Here is a 27,982-nt window from a genome sequence, read left to right as displayed (position 1 = left end):
TCTGATGAATTAAACACCAGATTTCTAGTGGTCAGTGACTAATTCCAGACATATGGTGAGTCCTCTCAGAGAGTGTTTGCTGAAACAAAAAGGGCACACATACAAGGACAGGATATCATAGAATCATAGAATCACCAAGGATGGAAAAGACCTAAAAGATCATCCAGTCCAACTGTTCACCTATCACCAATAGCTCCCACTAATCCATGTCCCTCAACACAACATCCATTCATTCCTTGAACGCCTCCAAGGTCGGTGACTATACCAACCCCCTGGGCAGTCCATTCCAGCTCCCAAATTGCAGGATGTGACATTTGGTCTTGTTGAACCTCATCCCATTGGCTTCAGCCCAGCTCTCCAGCCTGTCCAGATTCCCCTGGAGGGCCTTGCTACCCACAGGCAGATCCACACTCCCAGCCAATTTGGTGTCATCTGCAAGCTTACTGAGGGTGCACTCAATGCCCTCATCCAGGTCATCAATAAAGATGTTGAAGAGGACAGGCCCCAGCAATGACCCCTGGGGAACACCAGCTATGTGCACAGGTAGGCGGCCAGGCGGGACATGAATATCTGCATAGAAGGAGACTCCACAACCCAATTGGTCAGCCTGTTCCAGTGCTCCGTCACCCTTACCATAATGAAGTTCTTGCACACAATTTTGCAGAATTTCCTATGCTCCAGTTCCTGGCCATTTCCCTTTTCCTGTCTCCACACATTACTGATTAGAGTCTGGACTCATGACTTTGTTCCCCACACCACAGATATTTATAGACCTGGATCAGGTCCCCTCTCAGCCTTCTTTTTTCAAGGCTAAACAGACCCAGCTCACTTAGCCTTTCTCCATAGGGGAGATCCTCCATGCCCTTCACCAACATTGTGGCCCTTGGCAGGGGTGCTTCCAAGAGGTCCGTGTCTTTTTTGTAGTGGGAAGCCCAGAACTGGACACAGTACTCCAGATAAGGTCTTACCAGGGCAGAGTAGAGGATCACCTCCCTTGACCTGCTGGACACGCTCTTTTTAATGCACCCCAGAATGCCATTGGCCTTTTTGGCCATGAGGGCACACTGCTGGCTCTTGGCCAACCAGGACACCCAGGTCCCTCTCAGCAGAGCTCCTCTCCAGCAGCTCATCCCCCAGCCTGTCCTGTTGCATGCAATTATTCCTCCCTAGGTGCAAGACTCTACACTTGCTTTTGTTAAACCTCATCTGGTTTCTTACTGCCCAGCACTCCAGCCTATCCAGGTCTCGCTGAATGGCAACACAGCATTCAGGCGTGTCAGCCAATCCTCCCAGCTTACTATCATCAGAAAACTTGATGTTGGTGGCTTCTATTCCCTTGTCAAGTTTGCTGATAAAGATGTTGAACAAGACTGGACCCAGCCATGACCCCTGGGGAACATCGCTAGTTACAAGTCACCAACCAGACTCTGCACCGCCAACGACGACACTCTGTGTTCTGCCAGACAGACAGTTCTCAACCCATCTCACTGTCCACTCATCTATCCCACACTTCCTCAGCTTTGTTCTATGGATGTCATGGGGAACAGTATCAAATGTCATGCTGAAATCAAGGTAGATGACATCCATCGCTCTCCCCCCATCCACCCAGCCATGGAAAATGTCATAGAAGGCTACCAGGTTGGTCAAGCATGACCTCCCCTTGGTGGATACATGCTGACTACTCCTGATAACCTCCTTTTCATCCAGCTGTCCGGAGATGGCATCCAGCACAAGCTATTCCATCACCTTTCCAGGGACTGAGGTGAGGCAGCCTAGCCTATAATAACCCAGATCTTCCTTCTTGCCGTTATTGAAGACTGGAGTGACATTGGCTGTCCTCCAGTCTTCAGGCACCTCCCCCATTCTCCAAGACCTCTCAAAGATGATAGAGACTGGTTCAGCAATCACTGCTGCCAGCTCTCTCAGCTCTTACGGATGCAGCCCATCAGGTCCCATGGATTTATGGACCTTAGTGCTGTTTAGGCGCTCATGGACCAGCTTTTCCCTGACTAAAGGCAAGTCTTTATTCCTCAGACCCTCTCACTAATCTCCAGGCTCTGGGATTCCTGAGGGAGAGCTTTTTCACTGAAGACAGAAGCAAAGAATGCCTTCCGTATCTCCAGCGTCTCAGCATCCCCTGTTACCAGAATACCCCCCTCACTTAGTAGGGTACCCACTGTCCCCACTGTCTCCCTAGTCTTCCTTTTATTCATAACATACTTAAAATAAATAAATAAATAAAAATATTATTATTATTATTATTATTTTTAATGAGTGACAACCAATTTATGTAATACTATGTTCTGCTTGCAAGGAACTGTGTGAGACAGGTGGGCCAATCAGGCCTGGTTCTGCATTGAGGTGTTTGTAACTGGACAATACAGACTGTTAATGGAAAGATAAATGGTAGTAAGGGTGTGTATGGGATCTTAAAAACAGTATTGTTTGACAAACCTTTTTGATGATATAAGAAAGTGTAATTGTTGATGGCACATGGAAGTGTACTTGACAGTCTTTGGAAGTGTAAATGAGGGTAAAAACAGATGAATAGTTTACAGAGGAAAAAGGGATAAAGAAGAAGTGAATTTATCTGCACAGACATGAGAGCAACCCCCTGCACCGTTCCTCCGTGAGTAGAGCAGAGCAGAGCCACAGTCCCCATGTATCATGTAGTGGTATTCTACTTAGAAAATGGGTGAGGTCACAACAGAAGAGGCAGATCTTCCTCTCTGCTCCACCTGTGGCATACTCTGGAGTTCAAGGCATTGCAAAGCTATGGCACATCTACGTTTGTTCGCTGATGACACCTTAGTTTGCTCTGGGCTCTCATTTCAATGCCATCTACATAAGTCTGGGGTCATGCCAGATGACAGGAAGCTGGCAAATGTTGTCTCATTGTAAGGAAGAGCGAGAAAGATGGCACGGGCAATTATGGACCTGTCAGTCTCACTCCAGAGCCTGGTAAAACTATGGAGACAATGATGGTGGGAGTGACTGAAAAAGAGCTGAAGGACAATTCTGTAACTGGTCACAGCCAACACAAGTTTCTGAATGGAAGGTCCTGTTGAATTATGGTCCATTTCTGACAAGGTTACCCACTTAGCTGACCAAGGGAAGCCAGTTGATGTTATCCTTGAGCATTTCAGTAGAGCTTTTGATACTCTTTATCACAGCACCCTTCTGGACAGAATGTCCTGCATACGGCTAGACTGAAGAAGAATGTGGTGGGTAAACAGTTGGCCAGTAGGTTAGGCCCAAAGGACTATAGTCAGTGGGTTCCACTGGGCTGATAGTTGGTCACTATCAGGGATCCCCAGGCCTCCATTTTAGGGCCACTTCTCTTTCATGTTTTTGCATGCAGGACTAGAAGATGTTCTGAGCAAGTTTGCTGAAGATACCAGATGAGGAGATGCTGTTGCCTCCACTGAGAGGGGACAGGACTTGCAGAGAGATGCGGACAAGTCAGAGAAGTGGGTAACAGTTGGTCCTAAGCACCAAGTGCATAAAGCATAACAAGAACAAGTGCCTGATTGTGAGCCTGGGTAGGGGCAACCCTGGACATACACACTGACTGGATATGGGACACTGGAGAGTGGTCTGACTGAACAGGACTGGGGGTCCTTGTAAGCATCATATTGAACGTGAATCAGCAGTGTGCCCAGGCAGCCAGGAAACTCAGCTGTCCCCTTAAGTGCATCAAGCAAGTTATTGCCAGCTGGGTGAGAGAAAGGACTGTCCCTCTCTGCTCTGCATTGCTACAGCCTCACCTGGAGCACTGGGTTCACTCCTGGGCACCGCAGAACATAAAGGACATCAATCTATGGGAGGGTGTACAAAGGAGGACACTGGAACTGAGTGATCTGAAGTTCAGAGTTTCGTTAGGATTGACTGCTTGTTCAGATTGGGCCTTTCTTACATCCCACAGCCTGTGATGAGAGACGGGGCACACATGAGACATGAACCCCACATCATCCTTGCACCCCATGCAGAGCCTGGAATATTCTGTCCCCATGTCTTTCATTTAGCATCATACAGACCTCCATCACACTGCCCCCTGAGCAAACATGAGGGACAGGATCTCCTTGCCAAGGGTCTGGGAATCAGGGCTTGGCCTGTTTGCTTTGTATGGCAAAAGAGGGGTTTCTCACCAACAGAGCCACCATGCCAGTGCCTTTGCCTGCCTGTAGTTGTGGCTTCCAATTATCTGCTCTAACAAGTCCCTTGGGAAGATGGCTTGTTAGTGCCTCTCAGTGGGCCCATTAATACTCCAGGAAACTTCACTGTTACTTCTGACTTTGTCTTGTTGAGCACTATTCTTGTTGTTCAGTCTTCTCTCTGCACTGCATGTTGATGGACTCAGCATCAAATGCCGCCTGGGGCCCATTATAACCTGAAGAGCCTCCTGTGCCTTGTGCCTTCCTGTCATATTCTTCAGGTTTTCAGAAGTTGTTCAGCAAAATGGAGGGGTACCTGGACATATCTTGAAGAGGAAGGATCCAGCAGACATTTACTATCTATTTATTTATACTTGTGTATAAGCAAGTCTTTAAAGCAGCACTGTGCAACTGGTAGCAATCCAGGATGTCCCCAATGCATTCTATTCTGTTACTGTGTGGACAGAAGTCCTTCTCAACCCACTTCTGCTCACATTGGCCCCATGGGGCTAGCATCACTTTTCCTTACATCACTCTTTTCCTCTGCATCCACCCACTCATTGTTAAACCTGCTTTGCACCAACTCCCACTGGTTTTCCACAGAGAACCAGCTGCACAAGGGCAAAGAAAGAGTTCTCTATCTTTTTGGCCAGCAAACAAAAGGAAAGATGATGCAAATGAATGAACAGTAAAACACAGTGATCAGCTCCATGCCATGTCCAAGCTGCTTCTATTGAGTTTTTTCTTTCACAGGGAATATTTGTAGAAGAAATAAGTCAGAGACAGATAGGATGTTATAGATAGAATCACGGTGAAGGAGTAAACAACAGAATCCATCAGACTTTTGAGGAATGGATCAAATTCCAGTAATCTTCCTTGGATAGATCAGCCAGGTATTTGGGAGGTATCAACTTAAAATTGAACAGGACACGTGAGTATTCCACACATTGAGAAGGGTTAATACATTCTCATTGATTTCTATCTTTGTCTTCAACACTTTTATTCACCTTTACTGACATTAATGAACATCTTTCAGACTTTGTGCTTTAATAAGAAAGAAAAAAAGGAAAAGGAAAATAAGTGAAAGAAAAAGAAAGGAAGAAAAAGAAAAAAAGGAGAAGAAAAAGAAAAAGTATAAATAGGAAGGGATTGACAGAATCATGGTGAAGGAGTTGACAACACAGTCCATCAGACTTTGGAGCGATGGAGTAAATTTGAGTAATCCCCCTGAAAGTCAGAAATCAGATAGATAATAATTGGGAGGTATCTGACTGAACAAAATGCAAGGGATGGAGAAATCTGGAGGGCAGTGGGAGGAGCGTGTGTCCAGATGGCCTGCTGAAAACGTGGCCTTAACCACGGCCATTTATTTAGGAGAGCTGGAGACACCTGGAGGATGAGGGACATCAAATAGGCAGCAGGGAAGAGCAGCGGCGGACGCCGGGCTTTAGTCACAGTGGGTTGGCACTGGCACCGCTGTCTGTGTCCCTGAACATGAAGGCATCTGTGTCCTGCAAACACGGTTCTGGAAAAGATCGTAAATACAGGAAAAGAAAAACAGATGCAGAATCCCCTCAAGTACTCATATTTACAACTAAAAATGGACAGGACACATGAGATTTTCTCATGTTGAGAAGGGTTAACACATTTTCATTGATTTCTATCTTTGTCTTCAATTCTTTGTCTCAGTTTTATTGACATTTCTGATCATCATTTAAGCTTACAGCCTCAAAATTAATTAATTAATTAATTAATAAAGAGATCCATTTGTGTCTTGCACGTGGCCTGATGCCCCTTTGACCTTCACAATTACCCCCAGCTCTTCCTTGACGGAGAGTATGAGATCCAGCAGAGCACCTCTCCTCTTTGGTTCCACCACGGCTTGGTCAAGAAGCTGCCATCTGTGCTCTCCTCGGATCTCCTGGATGGCACATGCCCTGCTGTGCTGTCCCTGCAGCAAATACTGGAGTGAAAAAGTCCCCTAAAGGGTACAAGGACCGGACAACATCTGGATCCCATCTGTTTGCAGAGGGCACCTTCCATTTACTCTTCCTGATCAGGAAGCCGGGAACAGGCACTGTTGGTCTCCTCTGTTTGCCATTTCCATTAGCTCTGACCTGGCTGCTCTGCCATCCCCAGGCAGAGCTCAGTGCACTCTCACAGACGGCAGTCTCCCTTCCTTGTCTCCCTGCCCATCCATTGTGAAGACTTGGTATCCCCCTTCTGCTACAGTGCAGATGTGGAAGCCATTTAACTGTGTCTCTGTGGCCCAAACAAGAGCTCAGGCCTGCAACTCTACAAATATTTCTGGCTCATCATGTGTTGATGCTCTCATTAGTGCAAAACCCACAGAAGTAAACATCCGGATTGGAAAGCATCTTTGGACATAGCCTGACTGGATAGCTCATCTATGGTATTAATGTGCAGAAGGTGGCACACAGGCATTAGTCCCACTGTGGGTCTAGGAGTTGATGTAGCAGCAAGGACACTCCTAGGGCATGGCTTTCCTGAAGGCCCTGTGCTGCATTTGCAGCTGCATGTGTGTGGGGCAACCTAGAGAAGTGGCACAACACGAGGCTGCTTCCGATGCCATTCACCTGAGAGCCCACAGAAAACTGAGGTTACGTCTGTTGATGAATAACGACATATGTTAGCTTTGTGTTGCCTTGAGCTCCGGAATATGCAGCAGATGGAGAGAAATATCTGGCTCTTCTGTGAGCTCTTCCATTTAGTCAGCTGAGTAACTCTGTACACTCCTAGGAAATGGAGACAAAGGCTCTTTGAGACAGAGGCACTCTGAGGTGCCCTAAACAGGGGGTCTATTGTGATTTAGAATAGCCAAGAATACCTGTATGCCTCTCTGGCCCTCAGCTGAAGCTCAGGAAGGTTTCTATCTCAGGGATTTCCCACATGGTTTACAAGCACTGGCACACATCAAGGAGCAGCCCAGACACCTTGGGCATCACCCAGTGTCTGTGTGTGAGCAACTGCCTCCCTGATGAAGGACCGAGGACTCAGAGCAGGAGCTCACATGCAGGCAACTCCTTGAGCACATCAGAACAGAACCAGAAGAATCCCAGCTCCTATGTGTCCACGGGAGCTGAATCCCATTTCAGCCACGAGGTTTCCCTTAAGGGTTGAGATGCCTGCAGTATCTCAACTGGATCACTGCCCTGCACAGGGCAAGTCCACCCTTCACTGTCTTTCTCTCTGTGCCCTTTTTGTTTCAGCAAACACTCTCTGGGAGGACTCACCACATGTCTGGAATTAGTCACTGACCACTGGACATCTGGTGTTTAATTCATTAGATTTCAAAGCACAGTCATGATGCTGTTGTCTTTCAGGAGCTGTTGGCCAAGAAGAGCCAGGGACATCTCAAGGGAGATGAGTGGGAAGGATAAAGATGACATCCTCTGCTGCTCAGCTGGGCTGGGCTCCTGGGACACAGGGAGTTCTTACAAGTGGGCAGAGCTGCAGAGAGACAGCTGTGCCCAGGAGCAGCTCTTGTGCACAGCACAGCCAGCAGTTGACAGAAGGAGAGGAGAGAAAGGGGAGAGAGCTTCCAGGATGTGTGCACAGTGAGCAGGCTTTGAGCTCATTGCAGGAGAATTGCTGACAGATCACGACATGGTAAGCCTCACTGCAGACCATGAGCTGCTTTTCATAGAGGGTTATCTAAACTGGGACATTTTGTAGCAGATCTGGCTGCAGGCACTGCATGTTTCTTTACTGTGGAAATAGCCTTCTGCTCCAGCTGAGGGCTTCTGTGCTGCAATGTCAGAGCACAGCCCTGAGTGCTGCGTGTCCCAGCACGGCTGCAGGCTGTGCATATGGGGCTGCAGTTGGGTGTGCATGGCTGTCGTGCAGAGTAGGTTCCCTGCTGTGCAGGGGGAGATGTGTGGGGGGAAGGAGCCCCTTGGCAGGATTTCTACTGCCACAGCTGCTGCCTGGGGCAGGGGATCACAGCTCCACTGCACAACTGAATGTTTGTGAGGGTACTTTGCGAGAGGAGAGACAAGGCAGGGATTTTCCATTTCTTGTTCTCAGTGAAAGCAGAAATGATTGGAGGCAGAAATCTAAAAGGGGCTGTCAACTTTGAACACAGCTCAGAGACTCCAGAATATTTCTCCAGTCAGTTGGCTGTTTTGTGAACAGCCACACAAGTTGTGCTTTCAACCTTTCCTACCTAAAAAAGTACAGTCAGCTTAAGTTATAGTTGTTTTCTGCAGGCATTAATAGTTCACTTGTCCTGCAAAAAGGCTGATTTCTCTAAGACAAATTGAAGTGCACAGAGGCTGTGGCTGGGCTCTTGAAGAGCAGCTTCAGAAAAGATGAAAATATCCAGGATGCTGGGGTATGTTTAGGAAATGAGAAGACAGTAAGAGCTCCTTAATCTTCTACTCCTTAAGGGATGGTGAAGCTCATTATAGCATATACAGGTTATGGAGTTAAATAATTATTTTTCTAAGGGAAAGGAAAACTTATATAGTATAGCAGGAGTATCTCTGAAAATGGTCTAGACTTTTTCTTATCTTCTGCACTCTGAGCAGGACTCCAAGCCCAGGAACAGAAGCAAATGTACAACAGCAGCTCCATCAGCGAGTTCCTCCTGCTGCCGTTGGCAGACACGCGGCAGCTGCAGCTCCTGCACTTCTGGCTCTTGCTGGGCATCTACCTGGCTGCCCTCCTGGGCAACGGCCTCATCAGCACAGCCGTAGCCTGCGACCACCGCCTGCACACCCCCATGTACTTCTTCCTGCTCAACCTGGCCCTCCTCGACCTGGGCTGCATCTCCACCACTCTCCCCAAAGCCATGGCCAACGCCCTCTGGGACACCAGGGCCATCTCCTACGCAGGATGTGCTGCACAGATCTTTTTCTTTGTCTTCTTCCTCTCAGCTGAGTTTTCCCTTCTCACTATCATGTCCTATGACCGCTACGTTGCCATCTGCAAGCCCCTGCACTACAGGACCTTGATGGACAGCAGAGCTTGTGCCACCATGGCAGCAGCTGCCTGGGGCGCTGGGGTTCTCCATTCCCTGCTGCACACTGCCAGTACGTTTTCACTGCCTCTCTGCCAAGGCAATGTTGTCAACCAGTTTTTCTGTGAAATCCCTCAGATCCTCAAGCTCTCCTGCTCAGAATCAAATCTCAAGGAAGTTTTGGTTATCATTTTTACTACCAGTTTAGCCTTTGGCTGCTTTGTTTTCGTAGTGGTGTCCTATGTGCAGATCTTCATTGCCGTGCTGAGGATGCCCTCTGAGCAGGGACAGCACAAAGCCTTCTCCACATGCCTCCCTCACCTGGCCGTGGTCTCCCTGTTTCTCAGCACTGTGTTCTTTGCCCACCTGAAGCCCCCCTCCATCTCCTCCCCACTCCTGGATCTAACTGTGTCGCTTCTGTACTCAGTGGTTCCTCCAACACTGAACCCTATTATCTACAGCTTGAGGAACAGGGAGATCAAGCACTCTCTCAGCAAGCTGTTGCAGTATGCACTATTCCAGCTTCAATAAAGTGCACATCTTTTTCACACATTTTCCGAGTGATGGTTCTTTATGTTTTATGCATATTTGTTTGTTTGATTCTGTAAGTGGTATACAGCAATCTGCAATGAAATATTGCTTTTTTTTTTTCTTCTCTCCCGCCTCCTTTCCATTTTCTCACTCCAAGAGCTCATGTAAACATCAAACCAGATTCCCTGAATACATTAAAAGATACCTAAAAGGCTTTCAAAAAAGACTTTTCTATTTCTCTTCTCACTTCCTTCCTTGTCTGGGTCTGATGGAGGTACAGCCACTGACAGCAACACAACATGCTCTTTTCAGTCCTTCTCTACATTCACTGCCACAGTGCTCTCAAGTCCTCTCATTTGCGCAGGCCTGAAAGTCTTGTGTGTCTCACAACAGTCATGTTGTCTCTACAGCAGCACTCCGGGGCTGCAGTCAGTAGCCGGCAATATGAATGTCTGTGTCAGAGCTGGTCTTCTTGCTGGCACTGCTGCAACAAGAGGGCTGCTTCAGAGCAGGACCAGAGAACTGGAGTCCTCTTCCAGAGCTGGTGTAAGGAATAAACCTCAGGAGCTGCTCCCTGGGAAGACCTCGAGATGTTTTGGTGCTCTTCACTGAGTGACAGGGACAATTTCAAGTGTCCCAAGGAGATCCATTAGAGACTCAGGACAGTGCTATGGCTTAGAATTTGTTGGGTTGAAGCTATTTACTAAGACAGAGAAACAGAAAAGGATTATGATTATGACATATGCATATATACATTCATAATATGTAGTATATTTTCACATATATACCATAAAGGCAGTTGCAAACATATGCACAGATACTAATACTTATCTGTCTGCAAGTTCAGGACCTGTTGCAGGGGTTTTAACAGCCACAGGGTTCACTGTAGGAGCTGAAGCGGCTGTCAGGCTGTTGCAGGAGCTGGAGCAACTGCAGAGCTCATTGCCAGAGCTGGAATCACCACAGGATCTGTCACTGAAGTTGGAGCTGCCACTGGGATCATTGGAGGGGTTGGAGCGACCACATGGCTGTACTTGCTGGCACAGCGGACCTCCTCTGGGAAGAATTTGTTTCATTTTGCTATAGCAGTACTTAGAACAGAGTGACTGCAGAGCTCATTATGAAGGGAGGAGTGACAGCGGGATCTGTCCAGACCTTGGAGCAACTGCAGGATGTGCAGCAAAAACTTGGAGTTCCTGCAGGGTTTGTGCCAGGAGTTGCAGAGGCTGCAGCACTGTCAGCAGATCCAGCTCTCTTCCCCTTGAGGATGCTGAAGAGTGTTGAACACAGCTCAGTAGGTGTGGGCCAGGCCCTGGCACACTGCAGTCATCTGTGCCTCTATGGGATTACCAGGCCCACAGCAGACCTTCCCCCATATTCTACCAGTTTCTCAGGATTCTGCAGTTGCTCGGAGATGAAGTTCCAAAGCCCTGGAGGTGCCCACGGCTCCAGGCAGCTGCCCAGACCATCCCACAACCCCTGCCATGCAGAGCCATCTCACCTTGGGGCAGATCTCTGTGATGTTCTTGAATACTTACTTAATCTCAAACATAACCTGAAACACATTAGCTATGCATAGCAATGGGAGCGTGCTGGTTTGGGCATCCCATGGATAGTCAAAATCCTCAGGAGCTATTGGAACTAGCTCTGGAGCTCCAGGGCAAGAAGAAGTGAGAGGGAGGCTGAGGGACTGTTGGAAAGTGTCTGCCCTTCTTACCTCTATTGCCAGGCTCCCTGAGGGGACAACAAATAGGGTGTAATTCCTTATCATATTGACAGTATTGCTTCCAAAACTCAAAGATGATTTCAGATCTGAATGTCCTCAAAACTTCACTTTGAAAGCTGCCTATTTTATCGTGATATAAACCAAGGTCAAACAGCATAGCAAATTAAATACCATAATCCAGCCCCCAGAGTTGACAAAAAATGCAGCAGGGAAAACAAGCAGCAAGCAAGGAGCTGTGCAATGCAGCTTCATGAGAAGACTCAACAAGCTCCACAAACAGGGAAACAATCAGTATCATGGCCAGCAATTCTGCAGCTCCCACAGAGCTCTGTGTTAACTCGCTCTGGACAGATGTGCTGTTATCTCAACCCTTGGAGCCCAACATCAGGCACCAAATTGATGGTGATGGTTGAATCCAGCAGGTGGCTCAGCAGTACATGGTGCTTTGTGCATTGCCCCATCCCAGTGGGATGGGGAAAAGAATTGGGGACGAAAAAGTGCAACTTGTGAGTTGACATGAAGCTACTTACTAAGAGAGATAAAAGGAGAGGTGTAATAGTTACTACTATATATCCATTTATACGGAGTAGTATGTAACAACTGAAGCACAAGCACTTGCTCCGCACCACCACACTGATGCTCATCTGGCCCCTAGGCAGCAGAATAGAGCATGATGAACTCCCACCCCTTCCAATTCACTTTCTGCTTGCTGTCAGATGGTACGGAACGTTCCTTTGGCTACTTTAAGGCATCTGTCCTCACTTTGTTCCCTCCCTGCTCCTTGAGCACTCCACTGACCATGGCCTAGGCTCTGTACAACACTCCAGAGATTACCAAGTCCAACCCCCCTGCCAAAGAAGATTCCTTACACCATGTCATAGAATCATAGAATCACCAAGGTTGTGAAAGAACTAAAAGATCGTCCAGCCCAATCTTTCACCTATCACCAATAGCTCCCACTAAACCATGTCCCTCAACACAACATCCAGTCATTCCTTGAACACCTCCAGGTTCAGGGACTTCACCACCTCCCTGGGCATTCCATTCCAGTGCCTGACCACCCTTTCTGAGAAGTAATATTCCCTAATGTCCAGCTTGAATCTCCCTTGCTGCAGCTTGAAACCATTCCCTCTAGTTCTATCACTGATTACATGAGAGAAGAGGCCGACCCCCCAGCTCACTACAACCTCCCTTCAGAAAGTTATAGAGAGCAATGAGGTCTCCCCTGAGCCTCCTCTTGTCCAGGCTGAACAATCCCAGCTCCCTCAGCTGATCCTCATATGGCCTGTGCTCCAGACCCCTTACCAGCTTTGTTGCCCTCCTCTGAATGTGTTCCAGGGCCTCAATGTCTTTCTTGCTTGAGGGGCCCAAAACTGAACACAGTACTCGAGGTGCGGCCTTACCAGTTCTGAGTACAGGGTTGTTATGGCCAAAGTGCAGGACTCGGCAATTGGTCGTGTTGAACCTCATCCCATTGGCTTCACCCCAGCTCTCCAGCCTGTCCAGATCCCTCTGTAGGGCCTCGCTACCCCCAGGCAGATCCACACTCCCAGCCAGTTTAGTGTCATCTGCGAACTTACTGAGGGTGCACTCAATGCCCTCATCGAGGTCATCAATAAAGATGTTGAAGAGGACAGGCCCCAGCACCGACCCCTGGGGAACACCACTCATGACCGGTCACCAGCTGGATTTAACTCCATTTACCAACACTCTCTGAGCCCGACCCTCCAGCCAGCTCCTTACCCAGCTGAGAGTGTACCCATCCAAGCCACAGGCTGCCAGCTTCTGCAGGAGAATAGCATGGGAGACAGTGTCGAAGGCTTTGCTGAAGTCTAGGTAGAGCACATCAACAGCCTTTCCCTCATCCAGCAGATGGGTCACTAGATCATAGAAGCAGATCAGGTTGGTCCAACAGGACCTGCCCTTCATGAACCCATGCTGGCTAGGCTAGATCCCCCTGTCGTCCTGCACATGCCATGTGATCTCCCTCAAGACAATCTGTTCCATTACCTTCCCTGGAACCGAGGTCAGGCTAACAGGCCTGTAGTTCCCTGGATCCTCCTTACAACCTTTCTTGTAAATGGGAGTCACGTCGGCAAGCCTCCAGTCTTCTGGGACCTCACCAGTCAACAAGGAGAGCTGGTAGATGATGGAAAGCGGCTCGGCTACCACCTCTGCCAGTTCCCTCAGCACTCTCGGGTGGATCTCATCCGGCCCCATGGACTTGTGGCAGTCCAGGTGGAGCAGTAAGTCTCTGACCGTTTCTTCCAGAATCACAGGGGGGTCAGCGTGCTCCCCAGCCAAGACCACCAGGTCAGAGAGAGGAGTACCCTGAGGATAACTGGTCTGACCTTTAAAGACAGACGTAAAGAAGGCATTCAGAACCTCCACCTTTTCCTTATCCTCAGTGGTCACATTCCCAGCCTCATCCAGAAAAGAGTGGATATTCTCCTTTGTCCTCCTCTTACTGTTAATGTACTTATAAAAGAGTTTGTTATTCCTTTTCACCCCAGTGGCCAGGTTAAATTCGAGCTGGGCTTTTGCCTTTCTGATTTCACCTCTACACATCCTAACGACTTCCTTGAATTCATTCTCAGTTGCCCGTCCCTCCTTCCACAGGCGGTAGATTCTCTTTTTCTCTCGGAGCCTCAAGAACAGCTCCCTATTCAAACACCCTGGTCTTCTTCCCCACCGGCTCATTTTGCAGCTCAGGGGGACTGCCTGCTCCTGCGCCCTTAGGACTTCCTTCTTGAAGAGCAACCAGCTCTCATGGACCCCTTTGTTCGCTAAGACTGAATGCCAGGGACTCCCCCTACTAGTCTCTTGAACAAATCAAAGTCTGCCCTCCGGAAGTCCAAGGTAGCAGTTTTATTATGCATTATTTATTAATTACACATTATTTATTATTTTATTACACATGCTGTAAGATCTCAGTGGACTCTCAATTAAAGCTCTGATATGAGGTGCTAGCAGGACCATCAGGGAGTGTGAGTGGGAGATCGACTGTTGGAGTGACTTGCTGGCATCCCCGAGGAAAGAGTGACAGTGAGATACCCCCAGAAAAGTGGTTGACCCCCTGCCCTGTCACAGTCAGACAGACCTGACTGATGAGGAGGGCTGGAAGAGAGACCCAACTTGGCTTCATGGGAGCCCCCCCTGCCTGCCTGGCCCTCTTCCCCAGCTCCCTCTAAGCAACAGGTTTAAGATACAGGAACCTGAAGGAGATGTGAGTGGGGAGGTAATGGAGGTTCTGACTAGGAGGGAGCCTAAGGCAAGGTGGTCACCATGCCTCAAGACTTCCTCTGTCATGAAATAAAGAAGGGTGGTCGTAGTGGGTGACTCCCTTCTTAGAGGAACAGAGGGCTCCATATGCAGACCAGACCTGAGCCATTGGGAAGTCTGCTGCTTTCCTGGGGCCCGGATCAAGGCCATAAGCAAGAAACTCCCAAAGCTGGTTTGGTCCACTGATGATTTTTCACTACTCATAGTTCAGGTGGGCAGTGATGAAACTGCTCAGAGAAGCCTACAAACTGTGAAAAGAAATTTCGGGGTTTATCATATCATAGTATCATAGTATTGTGCGAGTTGGAAGGGACCTTAGAGATCATCGAGTCCAGCTCCCGGGATTCGAGCCCTTCTGTGTAGCAGAGCAGCATTTCTGCCACTTGCGCCACAGGGGGGATTCGAACCCCGGGCCTCTGGTGTTGCAAGCAGCAATTCTACCACTGCGCCACCAGAGGCACACAAGGCTGTGAAGGCTGTTTAGTTTGAAGAGCGAGAGCTCAAGCGATTTTTTTGCTCTATACCTTAAGGGAGTGAGGGAAACAGAGCAGGCTTGGAAAGCACAAGCAATGAATCATTGGCTCAGAGGCTGGTGTTAAGCCACAAACTTTGGGTTCTTTGATCATGGGGCAGTTTACTTGGCCTCAGGCCTGTTATCCATGAATGAAACCCAACTATTTCAAAGGGGGCAACGAATCCTAGTGCAGAAGATAGAGGGGCTTATCGAACGAGCTTTAAACTAGCCATGATGGGGAAGAGGACCAAACAGTGCTCACCAGAGACGAGCCTAGGGGAATGATGCTTGAGCTGGGGATGAGGCAGATGACTCAGCTGAAGTGCATCTACACCAATGAATGCAGCTTAAGCAACAAGCAGGAGGAGATGGAAGCGATTGTGCATCTGGAAAACCATGATCTAGTTGCTATTACCAATCCATGGTGGGACCACTGCCATGACTGGAGTGCTGTGATGGATGGTTACAAACTCTTCAGAAAGGATAGATGAGGAAGGCTGGTGGTGTGGCCCTTTATATTAAAGAGAGTTTTGATATCGAAGAGCTTGGGCTTCGGAATGGTAAAGTTGAGTGTCTGTGGGTAAGGATCAGGGGGAAGGCCTGTAGGGGTGACATTTTGCTGGGGGTCTGTTGTAGACCACCTAATGGGGATGAAGAGATGGATGAGGCTTTCTACGAGCAGCTTACTGAAGTCGCACAATCACCAGCACTCATTCTCTTGGGAGACTTCCATTTCCCTGATATATTTTGGAAATACAATACAGCCCAGAGGAAGCAGTCTAAGAGGTTTCTAGATTGTATGGAAGACAGCTTCCTTACGCAGCTGGTACAGAAGCCTACCAGGGGTGGTGCCCTGCTAGACCTGCTCTTCACTAATAGTGAAGGACTGGTAGGAGATGAGAAGGCTGGGGACTGTCTTGGGCAGAGCGACCATGAAATGGTAGAATTCTCTATTCTTGGAGATGTCAGAAGGGTGACTAGCAAAACTACTATCCTGAACTTCGAGAGGGTGGAGTTTAACCTGTTCAAGACACCTGTAGCACAGGTCCCTTAGGAGTAGCTCCTTACGGGTAAAGGCCTCCAGGAAGCCTGGATGCTCCTCAAGATGGAAATCTTCAAGGCACAAGAACAGGCTGTCCTTGAATGCTGTAAGGCGAGCCGTAGGATGAACAGGGAACAATTGTTGAGACTCCAGAAGAAAAAGAGAATCTACGTCCTCTGGAAGAAGGGACAGGCTACTTGGGGAGACTACAAGGAGGTTGCTAAGGAATGCAGGCAGGAAGTTAGGAAGGCTAAAGCCTAGCTCAAATGTAGATTGGCCATGATGGTAAAAGAAAATAAGAAATCTTTTTACAAATATATCAACGGGAAGAGAACCAAGGAAAGTGTCCATTCCTTACTTGATACAGCAGGGAATGTGACCACTGAGAATAAGGGAAGGCTGAGGTCCTCAGTGCCTTCTTTACACCTGCCTTTAATGGGCAGAACAGTTGTCCTCAGAGCACTTCATGCCCCGATTTGAAAGTCTGGAATGGAATGCAGAATACATCCCCAGTGATTCAGGTAGAGACAGTTAAAGAGCTCCTCCTCCACCTGGACTGTCACAAGTCCATGGGACCAGATGGGCTCCACCCTCGGGTGCTGAGGGAGCCGGCAAGGGTGATTGCTGAGCCACTCTCCACCATCTACCAGCGCTCCTGGTTAACTGGAGAGGTCCCAGAGGATTGGAGGCTTGCTGATGTGATTCCCCTCTACAAGAAGGGTAGTAAGGAGGATCTGGGGAACTACAGGCCTGTCAGCCTGACCTCGGTACCGGGTAAAGTTATGGATCAAATCTTCTTGGCTGAGATCACATGGCATATGCATGGCATCCAGGGGATCAGGCCTAGCCAGCATGGATTCATGAAAGGCAGGTTGTGCTTAACCAATCTCATCTCCTTCTACGATTGGGTGACCAGGCTGGTAGATGAGGGTAAGGCAGTTGATGTAGTCTACCTGGACTTCAGCAAGGCCTTTGACATGGTTTCTCACAGTATCCTCCTGAGGAAACTGGCTGCCCGTGGCCTAGACAGGTATACCCTTCTTTGGGTGAGGAACTGGCTGGAGGGTCGTGCTCAGAGAGTAGTGGGAGTTAAGTCCGGCTGGCGACCCGTTACAAGTGGTGTCCCCCAAGTGTCGGTTCTGAGGCCAATCTTGTTTAACATCTTCATTGATAACCTGGATGAGGGAATTGAGTGCAAGTAAGCTTGCAGATGACACCAAGTTGGGAGGTGGTGTTGATCTGCTTGAGGGTGGGGAGGCCCTTCAAAGGGATCTGGATAGGCTGAATTGCTGGGCTGAGGTGAATGGGATGAGGTTCAACAAGGCCAAGTGCCGGGTCCTGCACTTTGGACACAACAACCCCATGCAGCTCTATAGGCTTGAGGCAGAGTGTCTGGATGACTGTGAAGAGGAAAGGGACCTGGGGGTGTTGGTTGATGCTTGGCTGAATATGAGCTGACAGTGTGTCCAGGTGGCCAAGAAGGACAACAGCATCCTGGCTTGTATAAGAAATAGTGTGGCCAGCAGGAGCAGAGAGGTGATCATCCCTCTGTACTCATCTCTGGTGAGGCCGCATCTTGAGTACTGTGTTCAGTTTTGGGCTCCTCACTGCAAGAAAGACACTGAGGCCCTGGAACGTGTCCAGAGAAGGGCAACAAAACTGGTGAGGGGTCTGGAGTACAAGTCTTATGAGGAGCGGCTCAGGGAGCTGGGATTGTTTAGCCTGGAGAAGAGGAGGCTCAGGGGAGACTTGATTGCACTTTATAACTTCCTGAACGGAGGTTGTGATGAGGAGGGGCTTGGCCTCTTTTGCCAGGCAACAAACAGGACTGAAGAAATGGCCACAATTTGTATCAGAAGAGGTTTAGGCTGAACATATGAAGGAACGTTTTCTCTCAGAGTGTGGTCTGGCGCTGGAATAGTCTGCCCAGGGAAGTGGTGGAGTCGCCATCACTGGCAGTGTTCAAGAAGTGTCTGGACAGGGAGCTAGGAGATAAGGGTTAGGGGTTTTCTGTAGGTATGGTAAAGGAGGACGGTTGGACTAGATGATATTATAGGTCCTTCTCAACCTTGTGATTCTATGATGTTCTGTTGTGGAATACTGACAACAGACATCACAAAACCACAACACAGAGGCAGTGACAGATGTGAATCTGAAAGCACAGACCCCAGCCAGGAGCCCAGGGATGACCCGTCAGCTGCTGCAGGCTGAATTCACCACACAGTTTGATGAACAGCTGTGTGCTTCCTACTGGATTGTGAGTATCTGAGCATATCTGACGCCGACAGCTCCAGAAATGTTTCACAAGAAGGAGAACAAGTCACTGCACATCCTTTATTCTCTTAAGGTTCACAGAGAGCCTGGTTCATTTAATGAAAAGAATTACAGTATCTAAAAAAAAAAAATAAAATAAAAATTAATACATTACACCTATAAGAAATTATCAAAACAAAACAAAACAAAGAGTTTGCAGCAGTAAAGAGCTGTATTACATGCCATGAATTCCAAGAGATGGGCAGTTCAGTGCTTTTGATACAAATTTGTTTATCAATTTCCTCACTGCATCCTTGACTTCCTGGTTCCTCATGCTGTAGATGAGGGGTTCAGTGCTGGAGGTACCACCGAGTACAGAACTGCAACCATCAGATCCATGGTTGGGGAGGAAAATGAGGGGGGCTTCAAGTAGCCAAAAAAGCCATTACTGAGAAACAAGGAGACCACGGCCAAGTGAGGGAGGCACGTGGAGAAGGCTTTGTGCCGTCCCTGCTCTGAGGGTATCCTCAGCACGGCAAGGAAGATCTGCACATAGGACACCACTATGAAAACAAAGCAGCCAAATGCTAAACTGGCACTAAAAATGAGAAACACAACTTCCCTGAGATTTGATTCTGAGCAGGAGAGCTTGAGGATCTGGGGGATTTCACAGAAAAACTGGTTGACAACATTGCCTTGGCAGAGAGGCAGTGAAAACGTACTGGCAGTGTGCAGCAGGGAATTGAGAAGCCCAGCACCCCAGGCAGCTGCTGCCATGGTGGCACAAGCTCGGCTGTCCATCAAGGTCCTGTAGTGCAGGGGCTTGCAGATGGCAACGTAGCGGTCATAGGACATGATGGTGAGAAGGGAAAACTCTGCTGAGATGAAGAAGAGAAAGAAAAAGAGCTGTGCAGCACATCCTGCGTAGGAGATGGCCCTGGTGTCCCAGAGGGCATTGGCCATGGCTTTGGGGAGAGTGGTGGAGATGCAGCCCAGGTCGAGGAGGGCCAGGTTGAGCAGGAAGAAGTACATGGGGGTGTGCAGGCGGCGGTCGCAGGCTACGGCTGTGCTGATGAGGCTGTTGCCCAGGAGGGCAGCCAGGTAGATGCCCAGCAAGAGCCAGAAGTGCAGGAGCTGCAGCTGCCGCGTGTCTGCCAACGGCAGCAGGAGGAACTCGCTGATGGAGCTGCTGTTGGGCATCTGCTGTTCCTGGGCTTGGAGTCCTGTTCAGAGTGCAGAAGATAATGACAAGTCCAGACCACTCTCAAACTCACTCCTCCTGCTATACTATGTAAATTTTCATTTCCCTTAGGAAAATAATTATTTAACTCCAGAACTTGTGTATACTATCATGAGCTTCACCATCCCGTAACGAGTAGAAGACTGGGGAGCTCTTACTTTCTTTTCATTTCCAATATCATACTCCAGCCTCCTGGATATTTTCCTCTTTACTCCAATTGCTCTTTGAGACCAAAGCCCCAGCCTCTTTGCACTTCAGTTTGTCTTAGAGAAATCAGCCTGTTTGCAGGACAAGTGAACTATTAATGCCTGCAGAAAAGAACTATAACTTAAGTTGATTGTATCCTTTTAGGTAGGTGAGGCTGAAAACACAACCTGTGTGACTGTTCACAAAACAGCCAACTGATTGGAGAAATACTGGGGAGTCTCTGAGCTGTGTTCAATGTTGACAGCCCCTTTTAGATTTTTTGCCTCCATTACTTTCTGTTTTCACTCAGAACAGAAAAAGGAAAATCCCTGCCTTGGCTCTCCTCTTGCAAAGGACCCTCAGAAAGAGTCTGTTGTGCAGTGGAGCTGTGATCCCCTGCCCCAGGCAGCAGCTGTGGCAGCACAAGCCCTGCCGGGGGGCTCCTTTCTTGATAGACCTCAGGCTTTCCTTATCAACTTCCTCGCCGCCAGCCTGAATTATTAAAAGTGGATAATAGTCTGAAGGCTGAATCAACCCAGGAATTATCTTTGAAATGTCCCTGACCCGTGCCCTGGGAAGGCAGCACACCTCGCTGCGGGTAGGGTCGGGCCGGCATATAGGGCCCTCCGTTCCTCACAGAAGGGAGTCACCTAAGACAATCACCCTTCTGTCCTTACGTGTAGAAGCAGTCTTGAGGCTCGGGAGTGACCGCTTTGCCTGAGGCAACCCCATAGGTGAACCTGTCTCCACACTCTCACTCATCCCCCCCTCAAAATCCAGAGCCTCAAACCTATTACACAGAGGCACCTGGGGAGCCGGGGATGGTCGGGATGGGGAATGCCCCTTCCGCCGAGCAGGTACATGTTTCCACTCCTCCCTTCTCAAATTGCTGCTAGGGGGAAGAGAGCACAGGGGGTTCGCTGCAGCGCTGTCAGATGGCTGGTTCCTCTTTACCACCTGTTTGTGAGATGGCAGGGGCTGACGTGCTCCATGAGGAGCCTTGGCTGTGTGCCGAGAACCTGAGGCTGAGAGGGACTGACACCACCAGTCGATCTCCCTCTCACACTCTTTTATAGTCCTCAGCCTCTCCACTTCCTCCTTCAGGTCAACTATGAGGCTGAACAAGTAGTTAACCTGATCGCAGCGGATGCAATCACTACTTCCCTCACTGTGCACTGAAAGGGCCAGGCTCTGGCACTCAGCACAGCCCCCACCAGGACAAGAGCCCATGAGCCAGATGCCTCACGCATCTGGAGCAAGAAAGCCTCATCAGCAGCCTCCCCTTGATCAGGTGGCCTGTAGTATACCCCTAATACCAGCTGACCTTTATTAGTCCCATCTCTAATCCTAACCCACAGGCTCTCAACCTGTTCTTGACTGTTTTTCATGGGGAGCTCCTCACAGTTTATCCAATCTCTGACATAGAGAGCGACTCATCAGTGACCTTGACATGCGGATAGTGGCCACCCTTAGCAAGTTTGCTGATGACACAAAGTTGGGAGGATTGGCTGACATGCTTGTAGGCTGTGCTGCCATTCAGCATGACCTGGACAGTCTGGAGAGCTGGGCAGTAAGAAACCAGATGAGGTTTAACAAAAGCAAGTGTAGAGTCTTGCACCTAGGGAGGAATAATTGCATGCACCAGGACATCACCATGGGGGATGAGCTGCTGGAAAGGAGCTCTGCAGAGAGGGACCTGGGTGTCCTGGTGGACGACAGGTTGGTCATGAGCCAGCACTGTGCCCTCGTGGCCAAAAAGGCCAGTGGCATTCTGGGATTAAAAAGAGTGTGACCAGAAGGTCGAGGGAGATGATCCTCCCCCTCTACTCCACGCTGGTAAGACCTTATCTGGAGTACTGTGTCCAGTTCTGGCCTCCCCACTACAAAAATGACAGGGACCTCTTGGAAAGAGTCCAGCGTAGAACCACAAAGATGATGAAGGGACTGGAGCATCTCCCCTATGAAGAAAGGCTAAGTGAGCTGGGTCAGTTTAGCCTTGAAAAAAGAAGGCTGAGAAGGCTGAGAGGGGACCTGATCCAGGTCTATAAATATCTAAGGTGTGGGGAACAAAGTGGTGAGGCCAGACTCTTTTCAGCAATTAGAATTATGGAGACAGGAAAAGGGAAATGGCCAGGAACTGGAGCATAGGAAATTCTGCACGATTGTGTGCAAGAACTTCATTATGGTAAGGGTGACGGAGCACTGGAACAGGCTGACCAATTGGGTTGTGGAGTCTCCTTCACTGGAGATATTCATATCCCGCCTGGCCACCTACCTGTGCACATAGCTGGTGTTCCCCAGGGGTCGGTGCTGGGGCCTGTCCTCTTCAACATCTTTATTGATGACCTGGATGAGGGCAGTGAGTGCACCCTCAGTAAGTTCGCAGATGACACCAAACTGGCTGGGAGTGTGGATCTGCCTGGGGGTAGCAAGGCCCTACAGAGGGATCTGGACAGGCTGGAGAGCTGGGCTGAAGCCAATGGGATGAGGTTCACCAAGACCAAATGTCACATCCTGCACTTTGAGACCTGGAATGGACTGCCCAGGGGTGTGGTGGAGTCACCTTCCTGGAGGTGTTCAAGGAATTACTGGAGGGACATAGATTAGTGGGAGCTATTGGTGATAGGTGAACAGCTGGACTGGATGATCTTGTAGGTCTTTGCCAACCTTGGTGATTCTATGATTCTATGATATTGTGTCCTTGTCTACGTGCCCTTTTAGTTTCAGCAAACACTCTCTGGGAGGACTCACCACATGTCTGGCATTAGTCACTGACCAATTGAAATCTGGTGTTAAATTCAACAGATTTTAATGTACTGTCATGATGCTGTTGACTTTTAGGAGCTGTTGACCATGAAAACCCCAGACATCTCAGGAGAGACGAGTGGGAAGGATAAAAATGATATCCTCTGTTACTGAGCTGGTCTGGGCTCCTGGGACACAGGAAGCTCATAAAAGTGTGTGGTGCTGCAGAGACAGCTGTGCCCAGGAGCAGCTCTTGTGCACAGCACAGCCTGCAGGTGACAGAAGGAGAGGAGAGAAATGGGAGAGAGCTTCCAGGATGCGTGAGGTGTGAGCAGCCTTCTGAGCTCGCTGCAGGAACATTGCTGACAGACCATGACAAGGTAAGTCTCACTTCATGCCATGCAGCTGCTGTTCATAGAGGGTTAACTATAACTGGGACATTCAATAGCAGATCTGGCTGCAGGCACTGCATGTTTCTCTACTGTGGAAAAAGCCTTCTGCTCCAGCTGAGGGCTTCCGTGCTGCAGCATCAGAGCACAGCCCTGAGGGCTGCATGTCCCAGCACGGCTGCAGGCTGTGCATATGGGGCTGCAGGCAGGTGCCCAGGGCTGTCCTGCAGAGCAGGGTCCCTGCTGTGCCCCAGGGGCTGTGTGCCGGCTATGGGACTCTGCCGCCTGCCAGGCTCAGCACTCAGCCTGCCCGGGGAGCTGCCCAGGGTGCTGCGGGGAGACGTGTGGGGGGAAGGAGGCCCCCGGCAGGGCTTGTGCTGCCACAGCTGCTGCCTGGGGCAGGGGATCACAGCTCCACTGCACAACAGGATGTTTGTGAGGGTACTTTCCAAGTGGACAGTCAAGGCAGGGATTTTTTTCTTTCCTGTTCATAGGGAAGGAAAAAAGGATTGGAGGCATAAATCTAAAAGCGGATCTCAGTGCTCTGAGAATTTTTCTTCCATACACTGGATGTTTTGCTATTCGTCACATGTGATATGCTTTCAGTCTCTCCAGTCTAGCAGGGTGGAACAACTTGAAATTATAATCATTTTCTGAAGACATGAATAATTCACATTACCTGCCAACAGGCAGCTTTTTCAAATAGAGATTGAAGGGAACGAAGACCGGGGTTGGGTGCTATAAGAGCATTTGGGGTAAAGACAACTGTCATGAAACATATGAAAATATCCAGGGAGATGGGATACGATCAGAAAATTCACACGCTTCTTCGGCTTAAGCCAGGCTGGACTTCATGAAATTAAATGCAAGTAATGCTGCTAAATGAACATTATCGTAAGAGAATCAACATATTTCATAGCACAGCAGAAGGAGTGTGTCTGAGAATGGTCTGGACTTATCATCTTCTGTTGTCTAAGCAGGACTCCAAGCCCAGGAACAGCAGATGCCCAACAGCAGCTCCATCAGCGAGTTCCTCCTGCTGCCGTTGGCAGACACGCGGCAGCTGCAGCTCCTGCACTTCTGGCTCTTGCTGGGCATCTACCTGGCTGCCCTCCTGGGCAACGGCCTCATCAGCACAGCCGTAGCCTGCGACCGCCGCCTGCACACCCCCATGTACTTCTTCCTGCTCAACCTGGCCCTCCTCGACCTGGGCTGCATCTCCACCACTCTCCCCAAAGCCATGGCCAACGCCCTCTGGGACACCAGGGCCATCTCCTACGCAGGATGTGCTGCACAGCTCTTCTTCTTTCTCTTCCTCATGTCAGCAGAGTGTTCCCTTCTCACCATCATGTCCTATGACCGCTACGTTGCCATCTGCAAGCCCCTGCACTACGGGACCTTGATGGACAGCAGAGCTTGTGCCACCATGGCAGCAGCTGCCTGGGGTGCTGGGTTTCTCAATTCCCTGCTGAACACTGCCAGTACATTTTCACTGCCTCTCTGCCAAGGCAATGTTGTGAAACAGTTTTTCTGTGAAATCCCTCAGATCCTCAAGCTCTCCTGCTCAGGCTCCTACCTCAGGGAAGTTGTGCTTGTAATTTTTAGTGTCTGTTTAGCCTCTGGGTGCTTTGTTTTCATAGTTGTGTCCTATGTGCAGATCTTCCTTGCCGTGCTGAGGATGCCCTCTGAGCAGGGACGGTACAAAGCCTTCTCCACATGCCTCCCTCACCTGGCTGTGGTCTCCCTGTTTCTTATCACTGGCTTTTATGCCTACCTGAAGCCCCCCTCTGTCTTCTCTCCATCCATGGACCTGATGGTGGCAGTTCTGTACTCGGTGTTGCCCCCAACATTGAACCCTATTATGTACAGCATGAGGAACCGGGAGGTCAAGGATGCAGTGAGGAAAGTGATGACCAGATGTGTTTCAAAAGCAGTGAACTGCCCATCTTTTGGAATTCATGTCATGTAATGTAGCTTTTTTCTGAATCAAGCTATATTTTGATTGTTCTGTTCATTTTATATGTGTAATTCATTATTATTCTATATATATATATACTGTAATGTTTTTCACTAAAACATCATTACTCAAATCAATTCCTACTCCATTTTTACCTTTCTAGTGTAGCCCATACACACTGTACATAATGAACCAGGCTCTCTGTGAACTTTACGGATTAAAGGACATGTAGTGACTCCGTATGTCCTTCTTTTGGAGCTGACGGGGTCGGATGTTCTCAGAAACCCACAGTCCAGCAGGAAGCACACAGCTGTTCATCAAACTGTGCCGTGATTTCAGCCTGCAACAGCTGACGGGCCATCCCTGGGCTTCTGGCTGAGGTCTGTGCTTTCAGGCTCACATCTGCCAGCGCCTCTGAGAGGCCAGCAGCAGCAGCTGGTTTGCACATTGGTTGTCAGGTCCCCTCTTCCTCATTCCGTGTGACACCCTGCACAGGACAAGTTCTTGGATATGGGTTATCAGGTCAGAAGTTGCCAAGCTTCATAGAATCATAGAATCATAGAATTACCCAGGTTGGAAAAGACCTCGAAGATCTTCAAGTCCAACCGCAGCCTAACCATAGTACCCTAACTCTAACAACCCTCTGCTAAATCATATCTCGGAACACCACATCCAAAAGGCTCTTAAACACATCCAGGGACGATGACTCAACCACCTCCCTGGGAGCCCATTCCAGCGTTTAACTTCCCTTTCTGTAAAGAAGTGTTTCCAAACGTCCAACCTGAACTTGCCCTGGCGCAACTTGAGGCCATTTCCCCTCATCCTGTCACTTGTCACCAGTGAGAAGAGACTTGCCCTGCTCTCACTGTAATCACCCTTCAGATACTGCTAGAGAGTGATATGGTCTCCCCTCAGCTTCCTCTTCCCCAGACTAAACAGCCCCAGCTTCCACAGCCTCTCCTCATAGGTCTGATTTTCCCAGACCTTCACAAGCTTTATTGCTCCTCTATGGTCCTGCTCCAGTACCTCCATGTCTTTTTTGTATTGAGGTGCCCAGAAATGAACACAGTACTCGAGGTTTAGCCTCATTAATGCTATTTTAGGGGAAGGATGAGTTCCCTAGTCCTGCTCACCACTCCATTCTTGGTACAACCAGGATGGCATTGGCCCTCTTGGCCACCTGGGCACACTGCTGGCTCATATTCAGCCAGCTGTCCATCAGCACACCAAGGTCCCTTACCATCAGGCAAATTTCCAACCACACCTCCCCAAGCCTGTAGAGTTGCCTGGGATTGTTGTGGCCAAAATGCAGGACCTGACACTTGGCCCTGTTGAAACTCATTCCGTTCAACTTGGCCCACCAATCCAATCTATCCAGGTTCCTCTGTAGTGCCCTTCTTCACTCAGGCAGATCTACACTCCCTCCCAGTTTGGTGTTGTCTGCAAACTTACTTAAGGTGCACTCAACCCAACCATCCAGATCATCAATGAAGATGTTAAACAGAAGCGGTCCCAGCACTGAGCAATGGGGTGAATAGTGAAAAAGGACACCATAGTAGATGAAAGGGGAACATTTTGCTACAGAAAGGGAAAAGTGGCCTCACCAAGACAAAGGGTAGTTACAGATAGGTAGTTTATGTTAAGGGCGGACAGAGAAAGGAGGAATTACAGACACTTAGTAAAAAGAAAACCAGAGAAGAGGGAAATAAAGATAAGAAGAAATTGTGCAGAGACCTCTGACAAGAAGAAGGATTAGATACCCCCGGGCAAGACGACGCTGACATGGGAGAACTATAACAGCAGATAACACCAAGAAGAAAACAGAAGAAGAATGTCATCCCAAAACAACAACAAGGGTCGCGGGGAATGGGGTCAGAGGGAATGGGGGAATGGGGTTGCGAGGAATGGGGCCACAGGGAATGTAATGAATATGCAATCAAACTGGGGAGGAGACTATTGGTTATGTATTAGCTTGACCTATATCTGTAACACACTTTTCTCCTTACGGTGTGCAAGTTTGGAGGAGCTATCCCCCTTGCACCCGGCGCTACGCAACTCTGGAATAAACATAACTGCTTTATAACCAGTCTCTAGATTATAGAGTTTGATTCCGCAAGTCAAGGGGACACCGCTTGTGACCGGCCGGCAACTGGATTTCACTCCATTGACCACAGTTCTACTCCATTGATCACAGCTTCCTTCAGGGCTTCTTCTATTTTCTACACAGAGGTGGACGCTGCCTCCAGGATGGTCTGTGGAAGAGGAATCCTGCACAAAGTTCTGATTAAAGTTACCCAGGTTCCACAGGAGCCATTCTGGAGCACAGGCTGGTAGGTAGAAAGCTGCCCCTAATGAGCTGACTGACACGAGGAGGTCAGGAGAAGCCTGAAGAACACAGATGGGAGACCAAAGAGAGGGACGAGGAGCCTACATGCCATGCTCACAAGCAAATGTACCAAGCAAAGGTTACCCACACTTAGCACTGCTGAAACACACTTATCACTGCCTCCCTCTGCTCACATCCACCTACATGGTCTACAGAAACATTCTGCAAGCTTTGGTGAATGTCAACAAGTGCACCTGTTTTCCGCTTGGAGGAATTCGGTGGCAAACCTTTGCTTCATGTGCACTTCCATGTCAGACTGCCCCTCTGCTGTCATCTGTCACACGGTAGCAATGTTTAATGGGATGCTGGTGGGAAGATTCAACTACTTCTCTGCCAAGGCAATGTTGTCAACCAGTTTTTCTGTGAAATCCCACAGATCATCAAGCTCTCCTGCTCAGCCTCCTACCTCAGGGAAGTTGTATTCCTCTTCTTTAGCGGCAGCTTAGTGTTTGGCTGCTTTGTTTTCATAGTTGTGTCCTATGTGCAGATCTTCCTTGCTGTGCTGAGGATGCCCTCTGTGCAGGGACGGCACAAAACCTTCTCCGCGTGCCTCCCTCACCTGGCTGTGGTCTCCCTGCTTGTCAGCACTGCCTTTT

At 49.1% G+C, this 27,982-nt stretch overlaps 3 protein-coding genes across 3 annotated transcripts; 2 read left to right on the top strand and 1 right to left on the bottom strand.

Moving 5' to 3' along the window:
* Nucleotides 1–8,724: 8,724 nt before the first annotated feature.
* LOC140265231 (olfactory receptor 14J1-like) lies at nucleotides 8,725–9,666 on the top strand. The gene has a single exon (XM_072361141.1). It carries the CDS (start codon nucleotides 8,731–8,733, stop codon nucleotides 9,664–9,666), a length of 936 nt encoding a protein of 311 aa, XP_072217242.1. The 5' UTR covers nucleotides 8,725–8,730.
* Nucleotides 9,667–18,813: 9,147 nt separating this feature from the next.
* Nucleotides 18,814–19,683, bottom strand: LOC140265240 (olfactory receptor 14J1-like). Its single transcript, XM_072361149.1, has one exon. The coding sequence runs from the start codon at nucleotides 19,681–19,683 to the stop codon at nucleotides 18,814–18,816; it is 870 nt and encodes a 289-aa protein (XP_072217250.1).
* Nucleotides 19,684–24,046: 4,363 nt separating this feature from the next.
* LOC140265238 (olfactory receptor 14J1-like) lies at nucleotides 24,047–25,012 on the top strand. The gene has a single exon (XM_072361147.1). The coding sequence runs from the start codon at nucleotides 24,047–24,049 to the stop codon at nucleotides 25,010–25,012; it is 966 nt and encodes a 321-aa protein (XP_072217248.1).
* Nucleotides 25,013–27,982: the final 2,970 nt, after the last annotated feature.

The sequence above is a fragment of the Excalfactoria chinensis genome, unplaced genomic scaffold (assembly GCF_039878825.1).
Source record: "Excalfactoria chinensis isolate bCotChi1 unplaced genomic scaffold, bCotChi1.hap2 Scaffold_74, whole genome shotgun sequence".
NCBI classification, from domain to species: Eukaryota; Metazoa; Chordata; class Aves; order Galliformes; family Phasianidae; genus Excalfactoria; species Excalfactoria chinensis.
The sequence above is the reverse complement of the archived record's forward strand: the minus strand, read 5'-3'. Positions and strand labels throughout refer to the sequence as shown.